Genomic DNA, 15,175 nt, shown 5'->3' on the forward strand with positions numbered 1-15,175 from the left:
AATTTGCAGCATAAATGTAAATATCATAACAACAAATTAAAATAATTTCTGCCAGCAGGGGGCAACAAAAACTATAAACTTAAATTTTGTTATATGTAGCTAAAATTACAAAAGAATATTTAAAAATGTTATCAGTAAAATGATGAAATTTAATTAAATTAAATTTAACAATAAAATAAATAATTGAATAATTTGTATAACTTTTATTGCCTCATTGTTTTGTTTATTACATATTTAAATCATTACAATTTAAATTATTTCATAATTTCTTATACAACATTGGCGAAATACATGTTTTATTTCATTGTTTCACAGGTGTGTTTTGCTGCATTTGACCAGTTTCTTTCATATGGTGATGCTGAGGCTGCAAATCGGGAAGCACTACATCCAGGACAAGAAAAGGCATGAAGAGAAATCAGGTTTAATCTGACTAAATGAATGTTGATCAGTGTTTCTTTGATGGGTGATGTTGAAAAGTTTCCATATTCTGTCTTCTAGCTGTCATGGTTCTCTTCCTCTGGGCTCCACTGCTGGTCAGCTGTGAAGAGGTCAAAGTGCAAGCTGACTGTAATGACATCCACAACGAGGACCAGAAACTTCCCAGTGGAGTAAACACCATCTATCCAAGTAGAACTACTTCAGGTAAACTTTAAGTTTGGGTTGTTCCTAAGAATGAAGGTGTCTAAAGGTTTGCCCGGGTCAGCCAATCAGATGCAAGTTTGTTTGCAGAACCAAAGAAGTTTAAATTACTTTATGACTGACATATATATATAACTCTCTATATAATTTTAACATAGACATAATTGTAACCTTTGTTAATGTTAATATTTGTTTGGTAAATATAATATATATATTAATAAATATTCTGTTAAATAATGTAATTAATTATTTTATATTGTTCATTATGTTTCTTAATGTTAATGTTCTACAGGGACCCAGTTAGGAAAAAATTACATTTACCAATGCAACATGAAAAAGCTATAAGTTTTTCAATGATTATTGAAAAATATAAACTCCTTATATATTGTGTTGAGGTTTTTTGTGAGAAGCTTGTTTCTTTTACATTAAGAAACACATTTCTTTCTCAAATCCAAATAATATAACCAATTATGAAATATTTCAACTGGTCATATTCAGTAAACTAGAACTTTAATTCCAACAGTTTGTCAGATTAAATATACCTTTTGAAAATAACATAGTCCAATTTTCTGCATTAAAAATATTGTTTTTTGTTGGTAAAATGTAATATTCTCTTTTTAAATGTTTCTTAATAGATGTAAGTGAAACATTTAATACCGGAAAGAAAAGTGTTCTAAATGTGATTTAATAAATAAATTACCTGTCAATAACAATCTTTTTTCAGTCGTATTTCCAGAGCTGGACAGTAATTAGCTACACCTACTTGAGTAACTTTTTGGAGAAAAATTTACTTTTATATGTTGTCCTTTTTACTTTTACTTGAGTGACTCTATTATGAAGTTAATTAACTCTTTACTCTTACTTGAGTAAAATTTCTAGATATTAACTTCACTGAGTGAAGAACAAAGGTGTTTTTAACAAAACTTCACCAGACACACACCTGAATGTTTGTTAAAGTTTCATAAGTTTTAAACTGAAAGAAACTGATTTGGAATTTTTTTTGTCTGATTTTGTTATTGTCTGATGATGTTTATATGGAATATTTTCATTCTTCATCTTTCAAATACCAAAATGTGAACATATGTTTACATTTTGGTCCGTCTAGTGGTGTAATTTTTAAAATGATAAGTTACTCTCGTTTACTAAATACTTTTTGCTATTATTCAAGTATTTCTGTGGATGGTTATTTTGTACTTTTACTTGAGTAAAGAAATGTTGAAGTAGTTCTATTCTTGAGTACAATTTTTGGGTTCTCTGCCCACCTCTGATTATTTGACAGTTCACAGGAATATTACATATTAATTTCTGTTGCAGTTCCCATTCTACACCACATGGTGGCGGTGCAACCAAAGCAGTATTAGTGGATCAATGTTTTATTGGATAAAAGATTTTCTACAAGATAGATCAATACAAGTAAGAATTTGTCAGAAAGGTTTTTTGTTGAAAATGGTACACCTCAGGGAAGTATAGTGAGTCCTTTGTTTTTTTCTATCATGATTAATGATATGTTTGATAATTTGGAGAGAGGAATGGGATTTTCTTTATTTGCTGATGATGGAGCAATCTGGTAAAAATTTAAATTTTATTGTTAGAAAGATACAAGAAGCAATTAATAATAGAAGATTGGTCTTTTAAATGGGGATTTAAAATTTCTATAGAGAAAACAAAGACTTTATTTTTTACAAGGAAGAAAGTATCTAACAATTTAAAACTGCAGATATATAATCATGAGTTAGAAAGGGTAAAGGAATTTAAGTTTTTGGGTTTATGGCTGGATGAAAAACTTACTTGGAAATGTTAAGTTGCACAAAATTTGAGACCAAACTTTAGCTTTAAAAGAGCACAAACACAGCTTTAATTAACATTTGCAAATGGAGAAAACATACAAAGCTCACATCTCAGTGAGAATCAGATGAGTTCTGACTTGGGGCTGAACGTCCCCTCATTTACATAGGATACATCACACATTACGTAGTCACACCCCCTGGCTCAAGTGTCAGGTAAAAATCTATAAGTTATTTATCTGTCAGTTCCAGTGGAGCAGAGTTGCATACACATTCACAGCTCAACGTAAGGCGTTTCTCCAAGAAGGCCTCTCTGCTGATGGCTAAACAGATACTAGAAACTGAACTTCTACAACCTAGGCTTATCACCTTAGCCATGTCTCACATTTCTAACTGCTGAACACCCTGGTCTTCACTTATTTGAGGAGGGTCAGAAGAGCATATGTCCTGTTGAGCTGCAACTGAGTGCAAACCTTTAATAAAAACATCATAAAGTGTACATTCAAATTTATTTAAACATTGTTACTAAATTTTTCCTTCACAGAAAATTCATATTAAAAAAGTATTGGATAAGTGTAAGAGAGTTTTAAATGTAATGAGATGTTTGGAGTGAGAAGGGTGCTGAGAGAAAAGCATTGAAAACAATATATACTGGTTTAATAAGGTCTGTTTTTGATTATGGTAGTATAGCTTTTGGATCAGCATCAGAAACTTTACTCAAAAAATTAGATAATATTCAGTATCAAGCTTTGAGGTTATGAGCTGTCAGAACAACTCCAACGTCAGCCTTACTGGTAGAAATGGGAGAGATGCCACTTCATCTTAGAAGATTAGAGTTAAAGAAAACTTATTGGTGTCATTTAAAGGGTCATGATGGAAATCATTAATGTCAAGAAATTTTAAAACCTAGTTGGAAAAGGAAAAAAAAGAATTTAAATTCTTTTGGATGGGAGATAGAAAATATTGTAAAAGACTTTGATTTATCTCATATACAGATGCTTCAAAAAGTTCAAATAGCAATAATGGGGTGTCATTCACCCCTTACCCAAGATTTTAAACAGTTTATTTATGAGCAGGATGAGCTTTGGATAAAACCAGGAATAGTGCTCCAGGTAAAGATGAAGTGTGTTATATTATGTTAAGACATGTGAGTGATGACGTTTTAAATAAATTAGTAATTTTGTATAATAAGATTTGGAAAGAGGGGAGACTGCCTTGTAAATGGAAAGAAGTGATTGTTATTCCAGTAAAGAAACCTGGGAAAGATCATAGTAATCCTGGAAACTACAGACCAATAGCTTTAACTTCTAATATGTGTAAACTGATGGAAAGGATGGTGAATGAGAGACTAATACAATATTTGGAGTCAAGAAATATAATTGCTCCTTATCAGAGTGATTTTCATAGAGGGAGAGGAGAAATAGATCCTGTTTTATGTTTAGATGATATTAGAGAAGCTCAGATTAACAAGGAAACTGTTGTTGCTGTGTTTTTTGATGTGGAGAAAGCATAAGATATGCTATGGAGGGAAGGGTTAATGATTAAATTACATCAGATAGGTAAAGGAGGTAATATGTTTAATTGGTTATGGGATTTTTTTTATGTGATAGAACTATTCAAGTCAAAATAGGACCTCATGTTTCACAATCATGTAAAATAGAAAATGTAATTCCTCAAGGAAGCCCAACATTATTCTCAGTTATGATTAATGATATTTTTAAACAATTATTAATTAGTTTTGGTAAGTCGCTTTTTGCTGATGATGGAGCATTATGGAAAAGGGGAAGAAATGTAGGTCATCTTATTTTAAAACTTCAGGAAGGCATAGATAAAGTGGGTAAGTGGGGGGACAGAGGGGCTTTTAAATTTTCAACTGAGACGACAAATGTAATGTTTTTTACAAATAAAAAAAATTGGGGTTGATAAAATGTTGTATTTATATGGGAAAGAGTTAGAAAGAGTTGATTGTTTTTGTTTTTTGGGAGTAGTTTTTGATAAACTAACTTGGGAAAATCACATAGAACATATTATGGAGAAAAGTAAAACGGTTCTTAACATTATGAGGTGTTTAGCTGGGTTGACATGGGGTGTAAGTTTTGAATCACTTAAAAATGTTTATGTGTCACTAATTCGGTCAAGAATAGATTATGGGAGTGTGGTGTATGGTTCAGCGGCTAAATCTAGATTTAAAAAACTAGATGTTATTCAAGCCAGAGCATTGAGAATATGTTTAGGGGCAGTTAAACCAACTCCAGTATGCGCTTTACAAGTAGAATCAGGAGAAATGCCATTATGTATCAGAAGACAACAGATAATGGTCAATTATTGGATAAGTTTAAAAGGACATAAGGAAGGTCATCCAGTTAAGAAAGTATTAGAAAACTGTTGGGAAAGAGGAAAGGAACAAATTAATAGTTTTGGGTGGGTTGAGGATGATAGAGCAAAATCATTTAATGTATATAACAAAGAATTTAGTCCAACAGTAATGTGGCTTTTGAGACCTACATGGACATGGAAATATATTAATATAGACAGATCATTATCAAATATTAAGGAAAGAAATATAACAGACATCTGCCAAGAATTTTATAATCAAATAGAGAATAAATATAATGATTATTTGCAATTTTTTTTCTGATGATTAGAAAGACCAAAAAATGAAGCAACTAGTATAGCAGTAGTGATTCCTGAATTAAAGATTAATATTTCAAAAAGAGCATCTAATTATCTCAGTATATATGCAGTAGAATTAGGTGCTATATTATTAGCTTTAGAATGGGTGGAGGATACTAATATAAATAAAATAATAGTTTGTAGTAATTCATTATCTGCATTGTTGAGTATTGGAAAAGGAAGTACAAATAATCATCAAAATATATTATATGAGATTATGGCTGTTCATCATAGAATATGTGAACAAAATTAAAATGTAATATTATTTTTGACTCCTGCTCATGTAGGTATTTTGGGTAATGAAAGAGCAGATAGGTTGGCTAAGGAGGATATTAAAAAAGATGATATTGATATGCCAATAAAGTTATCTAAATCTGAAGGAAAAAATATAGTTTGGAGAGAAAGTAAGAAGATATGGAAAATTAGGTGGGATAATGAAATAAATGGAAGACATTTATATAGGATATAAAATACAGTCGATGTAGAAAGGATTAGAGGAATAAACAGGAGGGAAGAGATAATTATAAATAGAATAAGAACTGGTCACATTTTTTTAAATGGAACTCTTTTTAAGATGGGGAAACACCTCACTGATTTATGTAGTTGGTGTGATGCTGTAGAAACGATGGAACATGTTTTTATTAGTTGTAGAAAATATGTAAATCAAAGAAGATTATTAAAAATGGAATTAGGTTTTAACAGGGAATTGAAATTTGAGAATGTGGTTGATCAGTTAAATAGTATCCATCCATCCATCCATCCATTTTCTGTTCACCCTTTGTCCCTAATGGGGTTAAATAGTATTGAAGGAAAAATACGATTTTTCGTTTTTTTTTAAAGTACTGGGCTTATTATGAGAATTTGAGGTAAAGATATTAGGATCCAGTAGATGGCAGTAGTGCAACAATAATGGATACAAGCTGCCGTTAAAATCTAAAGAAGAAGAAGAAGAAGAAGGACACCTATAAATGGCTTTGTCCGTCTTCTGATTCGGATCGACACCTCAGTCATTATCAGACCGTATTCGCGTTTGGGTCCCGAGTCCTGACAAGAAGACTCCATGGCTGCCCGAAAACAAGAAGAAGCTGGGAGCCTGAAGTATCCTGAGGTCGGACACGTAGCGGCTCTGATTCTGGCAAGAGGCGGAAGCAAAGGCATCCGGCTGAAGAACATCAAGCTGCTGGCCGGGGTTCCTCTGATCTGCTGGGTGCTGAGAGCCGCCATCGACTCGGATGTGTTCGACAGGTAGATTTTAAAGTCCATACCGGACTTTAAAAGAAACATAATCAAGCTAGCTTCACTGCTAGCTTTACTGCAGGGCCTGTCCGAGGTAGAAAGCGAACAAAGCTGCTTAAAAATGAGAATATCATTAACCTTAATTCAACTGTTTCAACAAAGATGCATTAAAAGTGTCAATTTTCTTCAAATAAAAGTTTAGATTTAAGCAGAGTTGGCAAGTTTACTCTTTAAAAGTGTAAATAATATCTCTATAAGGAGAAAAGCAATCTATTTAAGTATACGTTCAATAGGCTGCATTTTCCTGAAATGCGTTTCTAATCTTATCAATTGTAATATGTTCTATTATGTTTTAAATTATAGTTTTGTGTTTGAGCTTGGATTGTTTACAGATGGACTTAAACAAATAACTTAATATAAAAGTTCCTTTTTGTTTTTAAACTCATATTTTATTAGCTTATTTGATTTAATTGAGTCAATTAATTACTTTCATTTTTCTATTTGTTTGTTTTCAAAACCAGTTTCTCTTGTAAATGAGATCTCGGGTGTCAATGAGACAACCTGTTTAAATTATGGTCAAATAAAAAACAATAATTAATAAATAATGATGCATTGGAACTGCTCACAGTTGTAAAACTAGTACCTTGTTGCCATGGTTACACATCACAACAGACCAAATCAGAGCAAAAATCCTGCCAGCCACAAAATGCTTGAATTTGGCCAAAGATCAAAATGTTTATTTCTTAATAGAGAATGAGCAAATTATGTTTAATTTTATGTTTTCAGTATCGATAATCTAAAAGATTTGAACATTTATTTGGTAAAAGTGTAAAAAATAATCTTCACAGTGTGGTTGTTTTGTTACCATGGTTACTGTCTGATATATTTTCTTTGTGTTTGAGCTCCTGTTTGTCCACAAACACATTTCAACAAAATAATCAGCAGCTTTAAGCTCCGCCCCCTTTTCCAGATTCTAGATCTAAGTCCAGTTGTGTATCTGTGATCAGATGTGGAAATTGGTGATTTAGATGAAAAAATGTGGCAAATTTAAGGTTGTAGCTGGTAGATTAAGAACCCAAATCTCATATTTATTTATATGGAAAAATATTTGTTCTTTTTCAATTCACAGCTAAACATGACATAACATCTCTAAAGAGTAGCAATATTACTAAATGTGGAAAAGTTCAAGGTGTATGGATACCTCTGTAGGACACTATGTATTATATACTAACTCAGGGTTTATAATACATAGACAAGACGGCTTATGATTGTTTTGGGGTTTGACCTGAACCTTCAGAGACACATAAAGACAGTTACAAAGTCGGCCTTTTGTCACCTGAAGAACATTTCCAGCATTTAAAAATGATTCCAGGAAACTTTTTCAGTTGCATTTATTACTGTAGCAGTGTCTTCACAGGTCTGAATAAAAAATCCTCCAGATGCAGCTGGTCCAGAACGCTGCTGCTGGCATTCTGACTAAAACCAGGAACATAGAGCACATCACCCCAGTTCTAAAGTCCTTCAAGGTCCACAGCCAGAACCAAACATGGAGAAGCAGCATTTAGATTTTAGGCTCCACTAATCTGGTACAAACTTCCAGAAAACTGCAGAAACATTGAGTTCCTTTAAATTAAAACTAACAACCCACCTGTCTAGAGCTGTTTTTAAGACATTGTAATGTTTGTTGTTGTTTTTTATCATATTTAATTCTTTTATGATATAAAACACTTTCTGCTGGACTGTCCTACAGCTATAAATAAACATAACTTTTTGTTTGTTTTTTAGTGTTTGGGTGTCAACAGACCACGATGAGATTGCAAAAGTTGCAAAATCCTGGTGGGCCAAAGTCCACCGGAGGAGCGAAAAAGTCTCCAGGGACGACTCCACTTCCTTGGAGACAATTCAGGAGTTTCTCAGGGAAAATCCAGGTAGGAAAAGCTCAGCTGGACACAAGTTGACCCAAATGTTGAGGATGGAAAATCACAGATGAGTTTTTCTCCTGTTCAGAGGTGACAGTGGTCTGTAACATCCAGGCTACGTCTCCATGTCTCCATCCATCTCACCTAAAGAATGCCCTGAAGAAGATCACAGAGGACGGATACGACTCCATCTTCTCCGTGGTCCGGAAACGCCATTTCCGCTGGAAGGAGGTCGAGAACGGAAGTGAGTTCACCAAACGCCTGCTATTCCCCAGTTTGACTGTAATTGGACTCAATCAGCGTTCAATTGTTCTGTTCAGCTTCAGAGAACCTACAGCAGAACATGTTCGTCCTTCCTTACAGGTTTCACTGAGCCGGAGAATCTGAACCCTGCGAAGTGTCCAAGGCGTCAGGACTGGAACGGAGAACTGATTGAGAACGGTTCATTGTACTTCGCCAAAAGACGCCTCATCATGAAGAAAAGACGGCTGCAGGTAGCTGCTCTGAATGTTTAGCTCTCAGTACTGACAATTTGATCCAAAGGTTTCCCTGAAAGCCACATCTGTGCCAGAAAACCAACAAGTTTAAATGAATTCTACCAAAAAGTGGTCAGATATTGAGCCAGAATTAGACCAGAAGCTTGTCAATGACGACAAGTTTGGATCCAAGGTTTGACTTGGGGACGTTTGTTCAAGTGTTATTATTGATCTATGTATGTATTTGAGGATGTTTGTATAATTTTGATCTTGTTTCTCTCTAACTTTGTTTTTATTCCTCTGTTGACTATAGTCGTGAATTTGCCTCAAACCACCAAAGAGTACTTTGTCGCCATCTAGTGGTCAGAGTTATACCTAATTCACTACAAAACCTGAATTCATGTCTGTTACATTTAAATTAAATATCTATTTTTCAATTCGTAAAAACTGAATATTCAGGCAGTAATAAATATATTAAAATAATTGTTTAATTAAATTATTGGGTGATGAAAATTAGAGGCATTACTTTGCTGCCATCTTGTGGTCAGAGTTATGCCTAGCTCACCAACTTTCACACTAAAAACTTAAATTTATGTTTGTTACATTTAAATAATAAACCTATTTTTACAGTTTAGTGGCAAAAACACAAAATTCAGGCAGTAAGGGGCAGAAAATGTCCAATAATAGCTGTTTTATTAGGTGGTGAAAATTAAAGGCACTCTGTCCTATGATGAGCAGATGTTTCTCTAGACCTGTGTCCATCAGTTCCAGATGTTTGGAGGTTTTCTGATGTTTGTGTCGGACTCTCTGCAGGGCGGTCGGGTCGCCTACGTTGAGATGAAGCCAGAGCACAGCGTGGACATCGACATGGACATCGACTGGCCTGTGGCAGAGCAGAGAGTACTCAGGTGAATTTAAACCGACTGCATGTGAAACCTAAATGAATGTATACAAATGTGCAAAATGTGAATTTTGCACATTTGTATACATTCATTTAGGTTTCTACTGCTTCTAAAAACAGCCCAAGTGCTTAAAAAAATCTGCCCAGGCGGTTTTTGGCAATAAATTGTATTTTTGGTGTCTGGAAAATGAGCTGTTTCAAAATCCCATGGAATATAACATCACAAATCAGCAGGCAATGCCTGTTACCAGGCAACCCCAGCAAAGCCCAGCCCGTTCCCTAGCAACCTAAGCAGAGCTCCAGCACATTTGGTCAGCTAGTTTTACTGCTGTACAATGGCTGATGGAAAAGACGAGTATTTTGTTGTTAACTAACCGTGCCAAAACCATTTTAAGCTTTCTTGTTGTTTGTGAAGGAGGGTCCATTTCTGCTTTTCAAAGATATACACTTGTATAATTGCTCATCTTTTTGCAGCCATTCTGGCCAGCAGCAGCTGTGGATTTAAAGTGACAGGACGCCCTAAAACAGAACTGATCAGACTGAAATCTCATTGTCTAAGAATGAATTTGTGCAAAAAATGTAATAAACATGCTCATACCTATCTTAACCCATTCAAGGAAGCATAATAAGTTACTTTTTACTCTTAAAAAAAAAACTAAAATATTTCAGATTCTTGAGATTTTACCGTTGAACCTTTTATTTAAATTTTTCCCTTTGTTTAATTTTAGTACTTTTGTCCATCTGGACATCCTGCTGAACTTTATGTTTATGTTTGGGTTCTCTGCTTCTCCCAACAGGTACGGTTACTTTGGCCGGAGAGTAACCGTACACCCCAGACTGATGTTCTGTGAAATTTCCGGATGTTTGACCAAAGGACGGGGCCACTTGTCTGGGTCCCTGGACAGGCCTGGAGTGTCCTTTGCTGGTGGCCCGTGTGACACTGATTCTGAAGTGTTCTTTGCTAACGTGTCCGACTCTGAAGTGTCCTCTGCTAAGAGCAGAGACACAGAAGGATTCAGTGTCTCCATCCACAGCAGAGACACAGAAGGATTCAGTGTCTCCATCCACAGCAGAGACATAGAAGGACTCAGGAATCTGCAGGAAGACGATGTGCAGGTCGGATCTGTCGCCTTTATCAACGTCAAAGGAGAAACTTTGACCTGTGTCTTGTAACGCCTTACACCTCCTGTCCTCCAGGTGGTGCTGATGATCTCCAAGGAGGACGTCGCGCTCCAACATCCTCTGAAGATGATGACGGGCTGGGAAGTGATGGTAGTCGAAGAGGATCCACTAAAAGCTGTGCAGTCGATGGTGGAGAAGAAGAAGCTAAAATGGAAGAATGTGGCCTACATGGGTAAAAATCTGGACTTTTTAAACTTTTTTTGACTTTTGTCTGGTTGGTGTTTTCAAAAATACTTAATTTTCAAGAGAAAATTTTTGTAGAAAATCAATATTATACCTTAAAGCTTAAGGTCATCAAACGAGCTGCTAGTGATAAGATTAAGGAAATTTGGTTATATTGATCTAAATAGACTGGAAACTGTAGGACAGATGTGTCAAGTCGAGGCTCACGTTCATATTTTAACAGTTTGTAGCAAAATTTATTAATAAAACTACCCAATAACTATCAACCCTTTAAAGTCATTCTTGATCAAAATAGAAATGAGTTTTACATCCCTGCTTTTTTGGTGTTACTGGGTAGACTGGGTTTCCTCCAGTGTATTATAAGCCTGGTGGCCCGCCAGGCTTCACTTGACCCCCCACCAGGCTAAGCGTTGCTTGTTTTTGTTTTTGAAAAAAAGTCCCTTAACATGTTTTTTTTCTTTAATAATCCAGACTGCAAGTTTCTGTTGCTTTGAGCGTTTCACTGGCAGAGCAGAATTATTCCTTATAGTTGATGCATTTAAATGGTCACAAACCCAGGAGGACCAATCACAGAGATGGCGCCTCTGCGTGTTGCTGTCGCTGCTTGATGTCTGAAGTTTGCCTCCTTTCACTCAAACTGAACAGCAGCTGACCTGCACTGATAATGTTTTTGTATTTGTTCCCAGTTTGTTTGTGGTGAAGCCGTTCAGCCGGTGGAGGAGTTTTTGCGCTCGCCTCGTAGTCACGCAGCACACTGGTTTTATTTTATTGTTTTTACAGTTACACATCCATCAAACCATACCAAACGCTTTGTCTATTTAGTCAGCCAGAGTTAATGCGCATGGCCGCGTGGAGATTTATTAAAAGAAACTCGTCCCATAAAGCTCGGGCAATCAAAACGGTTTCTGTGGCGCTTATTAAAAACTCAATAGACAGCAAATGGAAGAGCTACTGAAGCCACATAAATTAAATCTCCCGTTTGTCCTTCTGTATCCAGCAGCAGCTTTAACTCATCATGCAGGGCCGGTCCAAGGTTGCATGAGGCCTTGAGCAGAATTTGATTTAGGTTTGTGTTAAAATATTAGCATTTATTGGTCTCCCAGCAACCAGCAAAGCCAAGAGAGCTTAACATTTAGCTTCCAATGTGGGAAAATTGATAATGTTGCTTTTTGAGTATTAATGCGGAGTAATTTATTCAGTTAAGCACAGAACAGATTATTTTCTGCAATAAATAAATATTTTACTGGGTAAAAGTAATTTCTTATGTCTCAGCAATCTGGAAAAATGTTTAATTGAAATATTTTTCAGGTCTGAATAACTGGGAAAAAAATAGATAGAAAACTATTTGATTTTATTCTTTTCCAGTTAAAAATGTGTTAACTGTTTAACCTGCTTTAACATGATTTTTTTCATAGAGGGTGAGTGTAATATCTTTTTTTTTTTTCCTGGGGTTAAAAGTTATATCTTTTCTGTTAAAGTGGTTATTATAATTGGCTAAAATTAACAAAATAACAAGACACAAACTAGGGTTTTTATGCTCGCCCTCTACTAACAATCATGTTCTAGCATTAAGTATTTGCTATTAAAATTATTTTCATACAAATAAGGCCTGTAAGCATAACATTTTAATGCATTTATAATGTTTTAAGCCATTTTAAATTAGTTTAAACAGACAGACGTAGGAAATCTGTGAAATGAGCTAGCCTCCTAATGGCCGTCCTGTTGGTGGAGCAGTAAAGTAAATATTTACCTTCGTTTTTCCTCCCAGGCTGTGAAGCAGCGTCTGCCAGATGTCTGCAGCTGGCGGGCCTGAGTGCGACTCCAGCGGATGCCCATCCCAAAGCCATCAAAGCCCGCATGTTTCACTGCAAGCATGGCGGCGGGGCGGGCGCTGTGTGGGAGTTTGCTGAATACGTCCTGCTCCGGAAGCAGCAGGCCAGGCTCCAAAAGCAGAAGGCAGTGCCCACGTCCGACCGCGTCCTGCGGTCACGGTCCGCCGTGCCCACGGCCCACTACAACCTGCGGCCACGGCAACAAAGTGGATCATGAAGGCAAAAGACGCCAAGAAACAACGTCAGTACTTGTTTAAAAATTAGAATAGCTTGGGTTTACCTCGGATTTTCTCCACAGCAGCCGTTCCTGTTGGTTGTTGACACTAAAAGCCACATTTTTCTTGTTTCTGCACGTCTTAGTTCAGTTTACTCGTTAGATTGTTGTTCTAAATCTGGTGGCTGGTTTTCATAAAAAATCCTGAGGCAATATGGTGAGATTACACTTTAAAATAATGAGAATCAAGCTATAAATTACTGAATAAAAAGACAGATTTCTGAAGTTCTTCCACTAATTCATAACATTTCATTGTGTTTGTTGTACATTCGGCTCATAAACTCTTACCGATAGTACTGATTATGTTTCTGGCGCTTTGCTGCTTTTACTCTGTCCTGATGATCGATCTGATTTGTTCACCCACATGCCCTGGACATAACATGGTTTTGTACCAAATTGCAGTTGTTGATTTCTGTCTGCTCTAATATTACTGTAATAATATATGATATAGATGAATAAATACATCTATATTTATTCATGTATATAACTATTATAACACTGACAGGAAAATTAAATGTTTGTCATGGAGTAGCTGCAATAAACTGATTATCAATAAAAGATTAAATGAGAATAGATGTGTGGTTTTCCTACTTTTTGTGTCCAACTAGATTTTACAAGAGGTGCTAGAGAACAGAAGGATGTTTGCACAAAAGGCGGCAGTCATTAGTTATGGCAAATTAAACCTAGGCGCAAATTCAAACTGGAAGACTCTTTAGCCCCACCTGCATCATCCAATCGGCGCGTCCTGCTCATCGCCACTGACCTATCAACGCTGGACCAAGCCACGTCACGTCCAATCGCCGACCAAGGCCCAGTTGATATGAACCTCCATCCATGGCATCTTCCACTTTCCAGCTGCGCTCAACCCTCCTCCACCCCTTCTCCACCTCCACTCTTCAGGCTCGCATCCTTCACCGACCTCCACCACCAGTGTCGGGTCCCGGGGGATGACATTCCTAACCTACATCGGGAATGCTCATCCAAGCTGATCGCAATTCACAGCTCAATGTCCTGAGCCGGGGCCAGAGCGCCAAAGAACTTTAAATTCATGCATGTCAATAAACCTTTTTAATCGCTGATTTTTCCGTCTGAGTCTCTCTAGATTGAAATCAAGATGTAACCTTCCACACAAGTGCAGTGTGTGTGTGTGTATAGAGGCAGAGCCTCACCTGTCATCATTTAAAAATAATATATAATGATAAAACAATTTATATTGCTATTTTCATCCTGTGGTTTCTACTATAAAGTACCTTTTATTTTTCATTTAGCTTAACCAATTCTGATTATTTCTTCAAAATCGCTGAATTTTTGCATTTTCCCATTAAAATGCAGGTGAGGCAGCAGCGAGCTGAGCCTCACCTGGGATGGAGCAGCTTCTCTATCTGCAGATTCTAGGTGGATAAAACAAAAGGTCGAAAATTAACGAGGCGAAAATTAATTAATAAGTTATATATATTAGGACATGATCAAAAGAAACACAGTGGCAATCTTTTCTTTGATTAGTTTCGTTTTTTGGCAAAGGATTGTAGGCATGTGTCTGTCACTCTTAGGACCATCCAGTTATAAAAAGACTTCAGTATATAATACAAGTTGCATTACATACTGCCATTATGCAACAGATGGAATCACTTCCTCATCCAAGCTCACAGCTGCTTCAGACTTTCTAACAGACCATTTTGTTGCTGGGAAAAACAGGAACTATTTTGAGTTTCTGTCGCCAAGTCCGATTATTATAAACAGCTTTGGGCTTTTATTTTTTCTCTTTTTTTTTTAAAGTCGCTTGCAAATTTAATGAGTGGCGGGTTGCCCCTTTTTGGGCTCGTTTTTGAACGTGAAGTTGCTCCTTTGGGCTTGGAAATAAACAGAGACTCATAATAAATCCCAGAATTTGTCCGTCATTAAGGGAGTTTTAGTCAGGCTCTCCCTGTCCATCATTTCCCAGATGATCCGTCCCGCTGTGTCTTTGTTAATGTCAAGTTAATATATTACTTGTGAATGACATCGAGCAGGCACGTGCAGAGGGGGCCGGGGGGGGGCTTGAGCCCCTGCCCTTTTTATCCTTGATGCCCTTAGTGC

At 36.3% G+C, this 15,175-nt stretch overlaps 1 protein-coding gene across 2 annotated transcripts; it reads left to right on the top strand.

The window, feature by feature from the left end:
* Nucleotides 1–6,123: 6,123 nt before the first annotated feature.
* On the top strand, nucleotides 6,124–13,674 carry LOC116733437 (N-acylneuraminate cytidylyltransferase-like). Of its 2 annotated transcripts, none has more exons than XM_032584293.1 (9): nucleotides 6,124–6,341; nucleotides 8,118–8,260; nucleotides 8,340–8,495; nucleotides 8,615–8,745; nucleotides 9,541–9,635; nucleotides 10,426–10,744; nucleotides 10,826–10,982; nucleotides 12,762–12,931; nucleotides 12,992–13,674. In XM_032584293.1, exons 1-9 carry the CDS (start codon nucleotides 6,157–6,159, stop codon nucleotides 13,040–13,042), a joined length of 1,407 nt encoding a protein of 468 aa, XP_032440184.1. In that variant the 5' UTR covers nucleotides 6,124–6,156; the 3' UTR covers nucleotides 13,043–13,674. The 2 variants fall into 2 exon arrangements, with proteins under 2 accessions (XP_032440184.1, XP_032440183.1); XM_032584292.1 differs by having other exon boundaries at nucleotides 12,762–12,922; nucleotides 12,983–13,674.
* The last annotated feature ends 1,501 nt before the right edge of the window (nucleotides 13,675–15,175 follow it).

This window comes from Xiphophorus hellerii, chromosome 14 (genome assembly GCF_003331165.1).
Source record: "Xiphophorus hellerii strain 12219 chromosome 14, Xiphophorus_hellerii-4.1, whole genome shotgun sequence".
NCBI classification, from domain to species: domain Eukaryota; kingdom Metazoa; phylum Chordata; class Actinopteri; order Cyprinodontiformes; family Poeciliidae; genus Xiphophorus; species Xiphophorus hellerii.